Source organism: Salvelinus fontinalis, chromosome 32 (assembly GCF_029448725.1).
Source record: "Salvelinus fontinalis isolate EN_2023a chromosome 32, ASM2944872v1, whole genome shotgun sequence".
Classification (NCBI taxonomy): domain Eukaryota; kingdom Metazoa; phylum Chordata; class Actinopteri; order Salmoniformes; family Salmonidae; genus Salvelinus; species Salvelinus fontinalis.
This window is the reverse complement of record NC_074696.1, coordinates 11514815-11529716: the sequence shown is the minus strand read 5'-3', so window position 1 is coordinate 11529716 and position 14902 is coordinate 11514815. Positions and strand designations below refer to the sequence as shown.

At 45.1% G+C, this 14902-nt stretch overlaps 1 protein-coding gene across 2 annotated transcripts in view; it reads left to right on the top strand.

Moving 5' to 3' along the window:
* LOC129830723 (RNA-binding protein 25-like) overlaps positions 1-11465 on the top strand; it is a 53377-nt gene extending 41912 nt beyond the window's left edge. For both annotated transcript variants that reach the window (XM_055893365.1, XM_055893366.1), the window contains exons 2-5: positions 1851-1944; positions 3006-4153; positions 4514-4712; positions 6804-11465. In XM_055893365.1, the coding sequence (XP_055749340.1) occupies positions 1851-1944; positions 3006-4153; positions 4514-4712; positions 6804-7003 (1641 nt within the window). In that variant the 3' untranslated portion in view covers positions 7004-11465. The remainder of the gene's footprint in view (positions 1-1850; positions 1945-3005; positions 4154-4513; positions 4713-6803) is intronic.
* Positions 11466-14902: the final 3437 nt, after the last annotated feature.

Genomic DNA, 14902 nt, shown 5'->3' with positions numbered 1-14902 from the left:
TCTGTGGATCTGTTTGGGTGGTATGCAAATTGGAGTGGGTATAGGGTTTCTGGGATAATGGGATAATGGCGTTGATGTGAGCCATTACCAGCCTTTCAAAGCACTTCATGGCTACCGACGTGAGTGCTACGGGTCTGTAGTCATTTAGGCAGGTTGCCTTTGTGTTCTTGGGCACAGGGACTATGGTGGTCTGCTTGAAACATGTTGGTATTGCAGACTCAATCAGGGACATGTTGAAAATGTCAGCACATGCCCGGAGCACACGACCTGGTAATCCGTCTGGCCCCGCAGCCTTGTGTATGTTGACCTGTTTGAAGGTCTTACTCACGTTGGCTACGGAGAGCGTGATCACACAGTCGTCCGGAACAGCTGATGCTCTCATGCATGCCTCAGTGTTGCTTGCCTCGAAGCGAGCATAGAAGTAATTTAGCTCGTCTGGTAGGCTCGTGTTACTGGGCAGCTCGCGGCTGTGCTTCTCTTTGTAGTCTGTAATAGTTTGCAAGCCCTGCTACGTCCGACGAGCGTCGGAGCCGGTGTAGTATGATTCAATCTTAGCCCTGTATTGACGCTTTGCCTGTTTGATGGTTCGTCGCAGGGCATAGCGGGATTTCTTGTAAGCTTCCGGGTTAGAGTCCCGCACCTTGAAGCGGCAGCTCTACCCTTTAGCTCAGTGCGAATGTTGCCTGTAATCCATGGCTCCTGGTTGGGGTATGTACGTATAGTCACTGTGTGGATGACGTCCTCAATGTACCTATTGATAAAGCCAGTGACTGATGTGGTGTACTCCTCAATGCCATCGGAAGAATCCTGGAACATGTTCCAGTCTGTGATAGCAAAACAGTCCTGTAGTTTAGCATCTACTTCATCTGACCACTTTTTATATAGACCGAGTCACTGGTGCTTCCTGCTTTAATTGTTGCTCAGTTATAAAACTCCATAGTACACAGTTATAAAACTCCATAGTACTCAGTTGTAAAACTCTATAGTACTCAGTTATAAAACTCCATAGTACTCAGTTATAAAACTCCATAGTACTCAGTTATAAAACTCCATAGTACTCAGTTATAAAACTCCATAGTACTCAGTTATAAAACTCCATAGTACTCAGTTATAAAACTCCATAGTACTCAGTTGTAAAACTCCATAGTACTCAGTTGTAAAACTCTATAGTACTCAGTTATAAAACTCCATAGTACTCAGTTATAAAACTCCATAGTACTCAGTTATAACACTCTATAGTACTCAGTTATAAAACTCCATAGTACTCAGTTATAACACTCTATAGTACTCAGTTATAAAACTCTATAGTACTCAGTTATAAAACTCCATAGTACTCAGTTATAACACTCTATAGTACTCAGTTATAACACTCTATAGTACTCAGTTATAAAACTCTATAGTACTCAGTTATAAAACTCCATAGTACTCAGTTATAACACTCTATAGTACTCAGTTATAAAACTCTATAGTACTCAATTATAAAACTCCATAGTACTCAGTTATAAAACTCTATAGTACTCAGTTATGAAACTCCATAGTACTCAGTTATAAAACTCCATAGTACTCAGTTATAACATTCTATAGTACTCAGTTATAAAACTCTATAGTACTCAGTTATTAAACTCTATAGTACTCAGTTATAAAACTCCATAGTACTCAATAGTAGTCTCTAATGTATAGTCCCACTCTCTTCTCTCCTTCTCTTTTCTCTGATGGATAGTCCCACTCTCTTCTCTCCTTTCTCTCCTTCTCTCTGCCTTTATAATTCTGAAAGTAGAGTCTCTAATCTAACTAAATGTTCTCTGAGAAATTTAAATAAACAAATAAACAATCTTTCTCTCTCTCTCTAGGGGCAGGCCTGGGTTCCGTCTATAGATGAAGAAAGTTCTTCCAGAGATGAGTTCTATGATGATGAAGACCTCTTCTCAGGCTCCGGATCTGGCTGTGAGTGTCCAGTGTCCAGTGTCCAGTGTGTGTGTGTGTGTGTGTGTGTGTGTGTGTGTGTGTGTGTGTGTGTGTGTGTGTGTGTGTGTGTGTGTGTGTGTGTGTGTGTGTGTGTGTGTGTGTGTGTGTGTATAGGCATGTTTGAACAGGTCTATGTTAGAATCCGTGTGTGTGTGAGTTCTTAAATCTGCAGCTCTGACTCTATGGTCTACCTGAACAGGGACTATACACATAGGCACTCACACATTTTACCTGAAAACGGGAACTGGACACAGAAACTAAAGCAAACACACACACAGAGATTGAACGCGCACACACCCCCTCCCAGTAGCCAGGCCTCCACCCAGATCAAGTGATTTTATTTACTGTAATCTGATTACAGACAGCAGATCAGGTGATCACAAGTAGACAAGCCATTGTGTGTGTGTGTGTGTGTGTGTGTGTGTGTGTGTGTGTGTGTGTGTGTGTGTGTGTGTGTGTGTGTGTGTGTGTGTGTGTGTGTGTGTGTGTGTGTGTGTGTGTGTGTAGAATTACCCCCATAACTTTAATCAGATGTATTATTCATTTTATTTGTTATATTAGAGGTCTTTGTTTCAGATTAGTTTCTATAACTGTAATTATCCATTCTCTCTCTGTTTCAGATTAGTTTCTATAACTGTAATTATCCATTCTCTCTTTGTTTCAGATTAGTTTCTATAACTGTAATTATCCATTCTCTTTCTGTTTCAGATTAGTTTCTATAACTGTAATTATCCATTCTCTCTCTGTTTCAGATTAGTTTCTATAACTGTAATTATCCATTCTCTCTCTGTTTCAGATTAGTTTCTATAACTGTAATTATCCATTCTCTCTCTGTTTCAGATTAGTTTCTATAACTGTAATTATCCATTCTCTCTCTGTTTCAGATTAGTTTCTATAACTGTAATTATCCATTCTCTCTCTGTTTCAGATTATAGCCTATTCCTCTTTCTTTTCCTCTCACTCTGATAACATACAGTATTTTAGTTCATATTTAGTTTAACAACTAACCCCTCTCCTTCCATCTTTCTTTCTCTCCGTAGTTCCAGAGATGAAGGTCAACCCTACAGCGGTGGGGGTATCTTTACCTACGGAAGCGCCCCTCCCCTTCTCCACCACCCAGGCCACTGGCCCCGCCCCCTCGGCCCCACCTGTAGCCGAGCCCAGCCCTAAACTTGACATCCTTCCTACCCCACTACCCACTGAGGGAGAAGGGGAGAGCGGGGTAGAGTGGGAGAGAGAACAAGAGAGGGAGAGAGAACAAGAGAGGGAGAGGGAACAAGAGAAGGAGAGGGAACAAGAGAAGGAGAGGGAACAAGAGAAGGAGAGGGAACAAGAGAAGGAGAGGGAACAAGAGAAGGAGAGGGAACAAGAGAAGGAGAGGGAACAAGAGAAGGAGAGGGTACAAGAGAAGGAGAGGGAACGAGAGAAGGAGAGGGAACAAGCGAGGGAGAGGGAACAAGAGAGGGAGAGGGAACAATTGAAGGAGAGGAAACAAGAGAGGGAGAGGGAACAATTGAAGGAGAGGGAACAAGAGAGCGAGAGGGAACAAGAGAGCGAGAGGGAACAAGAGAGCGAGAGGGAACGAGAGAGGGAGAGGGAACGAGAGAGGGAGAGGGAACGAGAGAGGGAGAGAGAACGAGAGAGGGAGAGAGAACGAGAGAGGGAGAGGGTGAGAGAACGAGAAAGAGAGAGGATACGGGAATTAGAGAGGGAACAAGAAAGAGAGAAGGCCGCCCAGACTACCATCTCCCCCCGCAGCCCTGCAGCTCTTCCCATGGCAACCACCAGTTTGGCGACTCCTTCGGCGGAGAGCGCAGCACCCTCTAGCGGCGTGGAAGACCTGGGCACCACAGAAGAAGAGGACGAGGATGTTTACCTGTCCCCAGACCCCACCACCAGTTTACTTATGGAGACCACCACAGAAGAAGAGGACGAGGATGTTTACCTGTCCCCAGACCCCACCACCAGTTTACTTATGGAGACCACCACAGAAGAAGAAGTGACCACTACTGCCACAGAGACAGAGACCACACCCATCCCAGAGACAACAGCTCCACACACTACGACTGGCCCAGCCCCAACTGAGAGGTCTAGCTCTGCCCCCTTCAGGCCCAGGGTTCCTGTGACCTTGCCTACTAAAGCTGCACCCACAGAGAAGAGCACACGTCCCCAGCTACCCTCTACGACGGTGTGTGTGTGTGTGTGTGTCCTGTGTTGAATGTGTCATCACATGTGGAGTGAGAGACACAGGTGGGCCTCGTTAAGAGAGCGTTAGTAGCATCGTTAATGATTCATTACATGATTAGAATCTAGATAAATGGACTGGAGCCAGTGGAGGCTGCTGAGGGGAGGACGGCTCTGAATAATGGCTGGGACGGAGCGAATTGAACGGCATCAAACACGTTCCGCTCCAGCCGTTACCACGAGCCCATCCTCCCCAATTAAGGTGCCACCAGCCTCCTGTGACAAACACACATAATGTGATGTTTATTTGGGTTCTCTATCTGATGTGTTCAACTGACATGGTCACTGTATTTCTCTCTCTCAGAATAATGAGTTGGGGGTTAACGGACCCAGCGGAGACTTTGAGATCCGTGAGGAGGACCATCGCCAGGGCAACGAGGTTGTTGGGCGTGGCGTGGAGACGGGAGCGGAGCCTGATCTGATTGGCAACACGATCAACACGGGAAGTTCTGCCGCTCAACTTCCTCAGAAGAACATCCTGGAGAGGAAGGAGGTCCTGATAGGCGAGTCTCTCTCACTCCATCTCTCTCTTTCTCTCTTCTAATCTCTGTCACTCCATCTCTCTCTTTCTCTCCGTATTCTTCTGATGGGACATAGCCTTTTTGTCTTCATTCTGATTGGCTGTCTGTCTCTCCCCTCAGCCATTCAGATTGCTTGCCTGCTGGCGGTGGTTTTCAGTGCCTTCATGATGATCAGTAAAGAGCAGGAGTCATACAGGGCTTAGCGTGTCCTTAGCGTGTCCGTGTGCTAGACACGTGTGCTGTTAGTTTGTTGTGTAGGACCAGTAGCACACGCATTATATGAGTGTGTATGTGCTTGTGTGTCTTATTGACACATGATGTTAGCGTGTACTGTGTAGGTGGAGACTATGTAAGGACACATGATGTTAGCGTGTACTGTGTAGGTGGGGACTATGTAAGGACACATGATGTTAGCGTGTACTGTGTAGGTGGGGACTATGTAAGGACACATGATGTTAGCGTGTACTGTGTAGGTGGGGGACTATGTAAGGACACATGATGTTAGCGTGTACTGTGTAGGTGGGGACTATGTAAGGACACATGATGTTAGCGTGTACTGTGTAGGTGGAGACTATGTAAGGACACATGATGTTAGCGTGTACTGTGTAGGTGGGGACTATGTAAGGACACATGATGTTAGCGTGTACTGTGTAGGTGGGGACTATGTAAGGACACATGATGTTAGCGTGTACTGTGTAGGTGGAGACTTTGTAAGGACACATGATGTTAGCGTGTACTGTGTAGGTGGGGGACTATGTAAGGACACATGATGTTAGCGTGTACTGTGTAGGTGGGGACTATGTAAGGACACATGATGTTAGCGTGTACTGTGTAGGTGGGGGACTATGTAAGGACACATGATGTTAGCGTGTACTGTGTAGGTGGGGACTATGTAAGGACACATGATGTTAGCGTGTACTGTGTAGGTGGGGACTATGTAAGGACACATGATGTTAGCGTGTACTGTGTAGGTGGGGACTATGTAAGGACACCGCTTTGGGGTCTTTAGATCATAATGACAGATAATAGTGAGTTGATATGTTGACATGTCAGTTGGTATACTAGCATTGTGTGCAGTGCTTGAAGTGGTACTTGAAGATGCGGGTATTTACTTACAGCTGCAATATGTAACTTTTTGGGGCAATCTGACCAAATGCACATAGAAATGTGAGTTATAGATCTGTGATTCGAAATTGAAAGCAAGTCTAGGAAGCGGCTTTTTGCGGCTTTTACTTTCGGTTTTGTACGCCAGCTTCAAACAAGCTGAAAATACAATATTTAGGTTATTGAAAAGAAATATATTTCACAGTAGTTTAGATGGTACAATGATTTTCTACACTATACATTGCTTGTTTTGTCACATAAACTGAAATTAGGCAACGCAACCAGGAAATGGTGGAGCGATTTCTGGATATTGCACCTTTAACTCACTCAATTTACCATGCCCGAGGGTGATTTTATTCTATTTGAATCCATTTCTATTGGCTATTCTCCAGTAGGCCAATAGAAGCCGTTGGTCAGCACTAGTCCACTTCAACTGCATGGCGTTGGTCTGTTTGTTTCTGGTGGTTTCTTTACATCTTCTGTCCTATTTAGAATATGTTCTACAATGTTTGACCATATTTCTCTATGTCCCGTTTCTCCCTCCCTCCCTCCCTCCCTCCCTCCCTCCCTCCCTCCCTCCCTCCCTCCCTCCCTCCCTCCCTCCCTCCCTCCCTCCCTCCCTCCCTCCCTCCCTCCCTCACTCTCTCCCCGTCCCTCTCTCTCGCTCTCTCCCGGTCCCTCCCTCTCCCTCTCTCCCCATCTCTCCCTCTCGCTCTCTCCCCGTCTCTCCCTCTCGCTCTCTCCCCGTCTCTCCCTCTCTCCCCGTCTCTCCCCCTCACTCTCTCCCCGTCCCTCCCCCTCGCTCTCTCCCCATCCCTCCCTCTCGCTCTCTCCCCGTCTCTCCCTCACGCTCTCTCCCCGTCTCTCCCTCTCGCTCTCTCCCACTCACTCTTTCCCCATCCCTCCCTCTCTCTTCTTCCTTCCTTCCCGTCTGCTCTCTCTCCCTCCTCTCTCCTTCTCCCTCCACAGCGGTGATAGTGGGGGGTGTGGTGGGGGCTCTGTTCGCAGCGTTCCTGGTCATGCTGCTGGTGTACAGGATGAAGAAGAAAGATGAGGGCAGCTACACGCTGGAGGAACCCAAACAGGCTACCGTCACCTACCAGAACCCTGACAAACAGGCTACCGTCACCTACCAGAACCCTGACAAACAGGAGGAGTTCTATGCATGAGAGAGAGAGAGAGAGGTGTGTGTGTTTGTGTGAGAGAGAGAGAGAGAGACAGAGGGAGAGGGTTTACTCCACCTCCTGTCTTGTCGCCTCACCTTTCCTTCCCATCTCTTCCTCCCTCTCCCCCGTGTCATTTGTTGTTAAGAGTGCCTGTCTCCATGGACTCCGAACTTTCTTTAAAAAATTAAAAAATAAATGAACAAAAATATATAAGCTGAAAAAATAACCATAAACACATGATACACATATTTGTTTTTTTAAGTAAATGTTATGAATATTATACAATTATTGTTCTGATGTAATTCATTAATTTTCTTTTTTTGTTGTAAAAACACAAGCTCTTATCCTGTGGTCCAGCACAAAACTCTGTCTGTTCCACTGAGCAAATGAGACAAGAGAAAGAGGGATGAGAGGAGAAGGAGGTAGGAGGGAGAGAGGTGTCATCTGATTGGCCACACAGATACTGGGGTCAAAGGTTAGAGGAAAGCTCACTATTGAATTGCCTTCCACCGTCCTGGTGCGCACACACACACACACACACACACACACACACACACACACACACACACACACACACACACACACACACACACACACACACACACACACACACACACACACACACACACACCGTGTGTACAGTCGTGGCCAAAAGTTTTGAGAATGACACAAATATTAATTTCCACAAAGTTTGCTGCTTCAGTGTCTAGATATTTTTGTCAGCTGTTACTATGGAATACTGAAGGATAATTACAAGCATTTCATAAGTGTCAAAGGCTTTTATTGACAATTACATGAAGTTGATGCAAAGAGTCAATATTTGCAGTGTTGACCCTTCTTTTTCAAGACCTCTGCAATCCGTCCTGGCATGCTGTCAATTAACTTCTGGGCCACATCCTGACTGATGGCAGCCCATTCTTGCATAATCAATGCTTGGAGTTTGTCAGAATTTGTGGGTTTTTGATTGTCCACCCGCCTCTTGAGGATTGACCACAAGTTTTCAAAGGGATTAAGGTCTGGGGAGTTTCCTGGCCATGGACCCAAAATATTGATGCCACTTAGTTATCACTTTTGCCTTATGGCAAGGTGCTCCATCATGCTGGAAAAGGCATTGTTCGTCACCAAACTGTTCCTGGATGGTTGGGAGAAGTTGCTCTCGGAGGATGTGTTGGTACCATTCTTTATTCATGGCTGTGTTCTTAGGCAGAATTGTGAGTGAGTCCACTCCCTTGGCTGAGAAGCAACCCCACACATGAATGGTCTCAGGATGCTTTACTGTTGGCATGACACAGGACTGATGGTAGCGCTCACCTTGTCTTCTCCGGACAAGCTTTTTTCCAGATGCCCCAAACAATCGGAAAGGGGATTCATCAGAGAAAATGACTTTACCCCAGTCCTCAGCAGTCCAATCCCTGTACCTTTTGCAGAATATCAGTCTGTCCCTGATGTTTTTCCTGGAGAGAAGTGGCTTCTTTGCTGCCCTTCTTGACACCAGGCCATCCTCCAAAAGTCTTCGCCTCACTGTGCGTGCAGATGCACTCACACCTGCCTGCTGCCATTCCTGAGCAAGCTCTGTACTGGTGGTGCCACGATCCAGCAGCTGAATCAACTTTAGGAGACGGTCCTGTCGCTTGCTGGACTTTCTTGGGCGCCCTGAAGCTTTCTTCACAACAATTGAACCGCTCTCCTTGAAGTTCTTGATGATCCGATAAATGGTTGATTTAGGTGCAATCTTACTGGCTGCAATATCCTTGCCTGTGAAGCCCTTTTTGTGCAAAGCAATGACGACAGCACGTGTTTCCTTGCAGGTAACCATGTTTGACAGAGGAAGAACAATGATTCCAAGCACCACCCTCCTTTTGAAGCTTCCAGTCTGTTATTCGAACTCAATCAGCATGACAGAGTGATCTCCAGCCTTGTCCTCATCAACACTCACACCTGTGTTAACAAGAGAATCACTGACATGATGTCAGCTGGTCCTTTTGTGGCAGGGCTGAAATGCAGTGGAAATGTTTTTGGGGGATTCAGTTCATTTGCAATTAATTGCAATTCACCTGATCACTCTTCATAACATTCTGGAGTATATGCAAACTGAGGCAGCAGACTGTGAAAATTAATATTTGTTTCATTCTCAAAACTTTTGGCCACGACTGTACTGTGGTGATGTGTAGTGCACGATCACACACACACACACACACACACACACACACACACACACACACACACACACACACACACACACACACACACACACACACACACACACACACACACACACACACACACACACACACACACACACACACACACACACACAGCTTGGACCCCTCTCTCTGTGCTTGGTCAATTGGAGTAGGGGAACCCTCCCACAATGCTCTGACAACCTCGGGACAACGTTGTGGCAACATTCACTGTTAGTTAGCAAAGGATTCTAACCAGGGATGTAGTGGTAAATAAACCGCTGACGCCCGGTGGGGCGGCGAGTAACATAAACATCAGCTAATGATAAGAATGACACTTGAGCATAGTAGATGTGTTAACACTGTTCACCAAGTAAAGGGGTGTTTAAACAAAGTAGAGGGGTGTTTAAACAATAGTTTACACTGTTCACCAAGTAAAGGGGTGTTTAAACAATAGTTTACACTGTTCACCAAGTAAAGGGGTGTTTAAACAATAGTTTACACTGTTCACCAAGTAAAGGGGTGTTTAAACAATAGTTTACACTGTTCACCAAGTAAAGGGGTGTTTAAACAATAGTTTACACTGTTCACCAATTAAAGGGGTGTTTAAACAATAGTTTACACTGTTCACCAAGTAAAGGGGTGTTTAAACAACAGTTTATGAGCGTTTACCCTCCTACATCCCTGGGTCGTATTCATTAAGCAGCAAATGAAGAAAACTAACGGAAACGGGGAGAGGTACTATCTGGCCTTGTCCTGTAAGAAATGCTCATTTCCGTTTTCCATTGCAAAACATTTTCCAACATTGTCCATTGCGTGTCTTAATGAATAGGACCCTGGTGCTGTATGCCAACACAGGGATAGTGGCTAGTTAGTTGTCTGGTCTGCTCCTTTATGCTGTACAAAAGTGATAGTTCTATGGATAGTGATATTGATAATCAATAATATGTCAATGTTCCAGGCTGGATGGTAAATTATAATATTGATAATACTCCAACGGGAGGACATGTATTTAGCATTTTCAAAAGTTTATATGTAAATATCATTGTCTGTCATCGTCACTCTAACCACGATCAGTGTTTCTATATCACGTCAGTCTGTGGTATTAACCACGATCAGTGTTTCTATATCACGTCAGTCTGTGGCGCTGTGCTCTCAACACACGCAAGCATGCGCTCACACAATTAAGCACATACACACACACACACACACAAGCACGTGTTCACACGCTCGAACACAGACATACACACACAAACATACATATCACCTGCGCTTCATTGACTAAATATACATCAATCATATCATTATCCTCATCAGACAAGGTGGTTTCAGTACGTTATTGATAAGTCATCAATCCGTTTCAGGTTGGTTAGAGTTTGGTCCATTGTGTAAAAGCAAAATCGTGTATCCATCCAATCACCTGCATGCTCTTTCTTTCTCTTATCCCATTGGTTGTCTGTCTGGGGGTGGGCGGTTCTTTGTAACTGTGAGGGTGGGACTTACGATGCTGAAAGTGACTCTTCAAGTAGAAGTTGTCCATCGGTAAGTATGAGGACAGGAGTTTGGCTGGGGGCTGTGGGTAGGTGTGGGACAGGAGTTTGGCTGGGGGCTGTGGGTAGGTGTGGGGACAGGAGTTTGGCTGGGGGCTGTGGGTAGGTGTGGGGACAGGAGTTGTGCTTTCTATCTAAGATTGTAACAATAACCAACACAACAGTACGATACCATGCTAATAATACAACCAGGCTAATATCTTCTAATATACTGTAGAACAACTGCATGGGAGTCAAACTATACTAGTGTGTGTGTGTGAGGGGTGTTCTCTGAGAGGAATGTACTGTGGGCAGGTGTGTATTTTACCTGTTCCAGCAGTTCTGACGCTCTTCCATAGTCAGGTAGTCACACCTGTAGCCGTGTGTGTGTGTGTAGGTCTCACCTGTTCACTGCTGAATGTGGGGCTAGTCTGCTTTTTCACACAGTCTGTCTCTCTGTTTGTATTAGGACTGACTGACACACACATCAGTGTGTGTGTGTGTGTGTGTGTGTGTGTGTGTGTGTGTGTGTGTGTGTGTGTGTGTGTGTGTGTGTGTGTGTGTGTGTGTGTGTGTGTGTGTGTGTGTGTGTGTGTGTGTGTGTGTGCCAAGCCGTATTCACGGTTACCCATCCTGTTTTTATACATGTACATTTCTTAAGGCTGAGTTTCTGTCATTGACTGCTGGGTGCCGGGAGACGGACCTCCTCGCAACAGCCCTGCCACTCTGTTCCAAATAAAAGACCTCATTGGTTAACACACTGTCCTCTGTGATTTCATTGGCTGAGGCTGTGTGGGTGGAAGGAACATGAGGGGACTGATGGGGTGAAGAGCTCTGAATAGTGAATCACAATATCACATGGTTAACACTCTTCGGTGATAATTTCACTTCCTTATGTTATAAAATATATTTTACAGTTAGTCCCGTGTAGCTCAGTTGGTAGAGCACAGCAACTTCCAATGCCAGGGTTGTGGGTTCAATTCCCACCGGAGACTAGTATGAAAGTGTATGAACTCACTACTGGAAGTCCGTCTGGATAAGAGCGTCTGCTTAATAACTAACATGTAAAAAAGACAAGTATGATTATTCATGTTCTGCATCGGTCAGTGTGGTTGTTCTCCAGCATATCATTAATGTAGGAACCTAATACATCCCATAGTTAGCACCTAGCTTGCTGGTTTCACATAAAAACTGTAGAGAATTTTACATTTTGTGGCTGTCGCCTTCAAAGTCCCGTTGGGTGTGTCAGAGAATTCTGCCCTATGTTTATATACCAGAGACCGCAGGAAACTTCTTTGATCAGAGGTTAGTTTGTTTAATAAGGATTGCAAGCTGGAGTTTTCACTTACAGTAATTTGCAAGTAACACACTCAGTACAAAAGATGGTGTTTTCCCTTTTTATCCCCTACTGAGGACCGCCCCACCCAGGGTGATGTCCCTGACCGCCCCACCCAGGGTGATGTCCCTGACCGCCCCACCCAGGGTGATGTCCCTGACCGCCCCACCCAGGGTGATGTCCATGACCGCCCCACCCAGGGTGATGTCCCTGACCGCCCCACCCAGGGTGATGTCCCTGACCGCCCCACCCAGGGTGATGTCCCTGACCGCCCCACCCAGGGTGATGTCCCTGACCGCCCCACCCAGGGTGATGTCCCTGACCGCCCCACCCAGGGTGATGTCCCTGACCGCCCCACCCAGGGTGATGTCCCTGACCGCCCCACCCAGGGTGATGTCCCTGACCGCACCACCCAGGGTGATGTCCCTGACCGCCCCACCCAGGGTGATGTCCCTGACCGCCCCACCCAGGGTGATGTCCCTGACCACCCCACCCAGGGTGATGTCCCTGACCACCCCACCCAGGGTGATGTCCCTTAACTTTAATACCATATAAGCTCATAATGAATAGTTGCTAATACAAAGATGTTTCTGCTAGGCGGAGTTCAGTTTATTGTTGTTTGCAGTTAGTTTCCCAATCCTTCTTCTTCCTGTTGCTATCACGTACCAGCAGAAGTAAGACTGGAACATAGTATCAACAGGAACTGAAAGTATAGTTTCAACACACAGACATCTAACCTTTGTACAGTTGACCTCTTCATGCACTTATAAAGTCTATACCACTGATTCTTAATATCAAGCTAAAGCAAAACATGAATCATTGTACTTTTGTAATTACAGGTGTTCCTATAATGTACAGATATTATATAATCCCTTTCAGGTGCTGCCATAGATTTACATTACGGGCTGCAGTCCAAACAGTTAATTTCACCGCCTCAGCCCTCGCGTTAGCCACTTTCCCTCGGGGAATCCCTGTCGAAACTGAATGCAGTCCGATTGCCATCTTAAGTGGACGTCACAACTTTGATCACTTGTGAGGTTGATATGACCCACAATTCAATGCAAACTGTCGTTACGTGTATCCGATGGCTGCGAGGTGTCAAATTTAATCAACATGGCTTCATTTTCTGCATGTGAGACAAAATTATGACGCTAGCTTTATAAAAAAATAAATATATAGATTACCTTTATTTTAGCATTGGCAAGTGGGAAGGATGCTCAAATTGGCTTAGTCTCGTAGTGAGGAGTTTATAAAACGTAGCTATCTTCATATACATATTTTTTCGGAATTCTGAAATGTATTGGAATAAATGAGCAAACTATAAAACTATCTAGCCAGCTATGGGTAACTGTAGCTAGCTACCTGGCAGAAGTGCTAGCTACATTAATAGCTTTAGGTTTGTTGTTTTTAAACTCAACTTCAAGATTTCCACCAAGGACATTGCCTCTCCGATCATCACTCTACCAAGGGAGATTTTAAGGTACACTCAGATGTGACGATGTAAAATGTAATTCAAGGGCTGAGGGTTTAGGGCCGAGAGCTGTCTACTTTGCGTTTGGACTGCAAGAAGGCTCAAGGTCATTGGCCGCAGATAAAATGATGTCAAATAAATCACATTATATCTACCGTAGCTTTGATTGGACTGATCATATCAACATTATACCAAAGATTTTTATAACTAAACCAAGATAGACCACAGCCTGTCATTACCAAGTGATAAATTAATTTGCCTTTGCACTCCTTCTAAACAACGTGATTTAAAAAAAAAAACTCTACAAATCTTTGTCCACTCTGTTCATAACATAGTGTTGTTTTGGTGTTGTTTTAACAGAAAATTGTGTTGTATATAGTGTTATAGTGTTGTTTTAACAGAAAATTGTATTGAAATCAAATATTTAATTGATAATAAAATGTGCAGAATGTCGGCCAAAATCTGTCTTGTTCCATCTTCTCCCACTGCCTGCCAGAGGGCTCCCCCTCATCACCATATTTGGTAGTGAGGGGAAACGCCAAGCGGATGCTTCACACTTATACCTCCTGCCTTCGGAAAGTATTCAGACCCCTTGACTTTTTCCACATTGGACTTTTTCCACATTTTGTTACGTTATAGCCTTGTTTTCAAATTTATTAAATATTTGTTGTTTCTCAGCAATCTACACACTGAACCATAATGACAAAGAGAAAACAGGTTTTTTGAATTTTTTCTAGTAAAGGTTTTCAGACCCTTTACTATGAGACTCGAAATTGAGTTCAGGTGTATCCCGTTTCCATTGATCATCCTTGAGATGTTTCTATAACTTCATTGGAGTCCAACTGTGGTAAATTAAATTGTTTGGACATGGTTTGGAAAGGCACACACCTATCTAAGGTCCCACAGTTGACAGTGCATGTCAGAGCAAAAACCAAGCCATGAGGTTGAAGGAATTGTCCGTAGAGCTCAGAGACAGGATTGTGTCGATGCACAGATCTGGGGAAGGGTAGCAAAACATTTCTGCAGCATTGAAGGTCCCCAAGAACACAGTGGCCTCCATCATTCTTAAATGGAAGAAGCTTGGAACCACCAAGACTCCTACTAGAGCTGGCTGCACGGCCAAACTGAGCAATCGGGGGAGGTGACCAAGAACCTCCTATGGTTCTGACTTGGTGTACAGGGAGAACACTGTAAGAACGGCCCATGTTCTGAAATCTGTCACTGTCCATTTCAAACATGCTGAACACAGTTATGTCGTCACTCTGAACTCGCTCATTAATGTCAGAATCGAAAATGCCTCTTATCCCTTCATTGTTCCCTTATGCCATAGTTTGTACATCTCAATTGTTAAATAGATCTATCTCAGTATCTTATACAGTGGGGAGA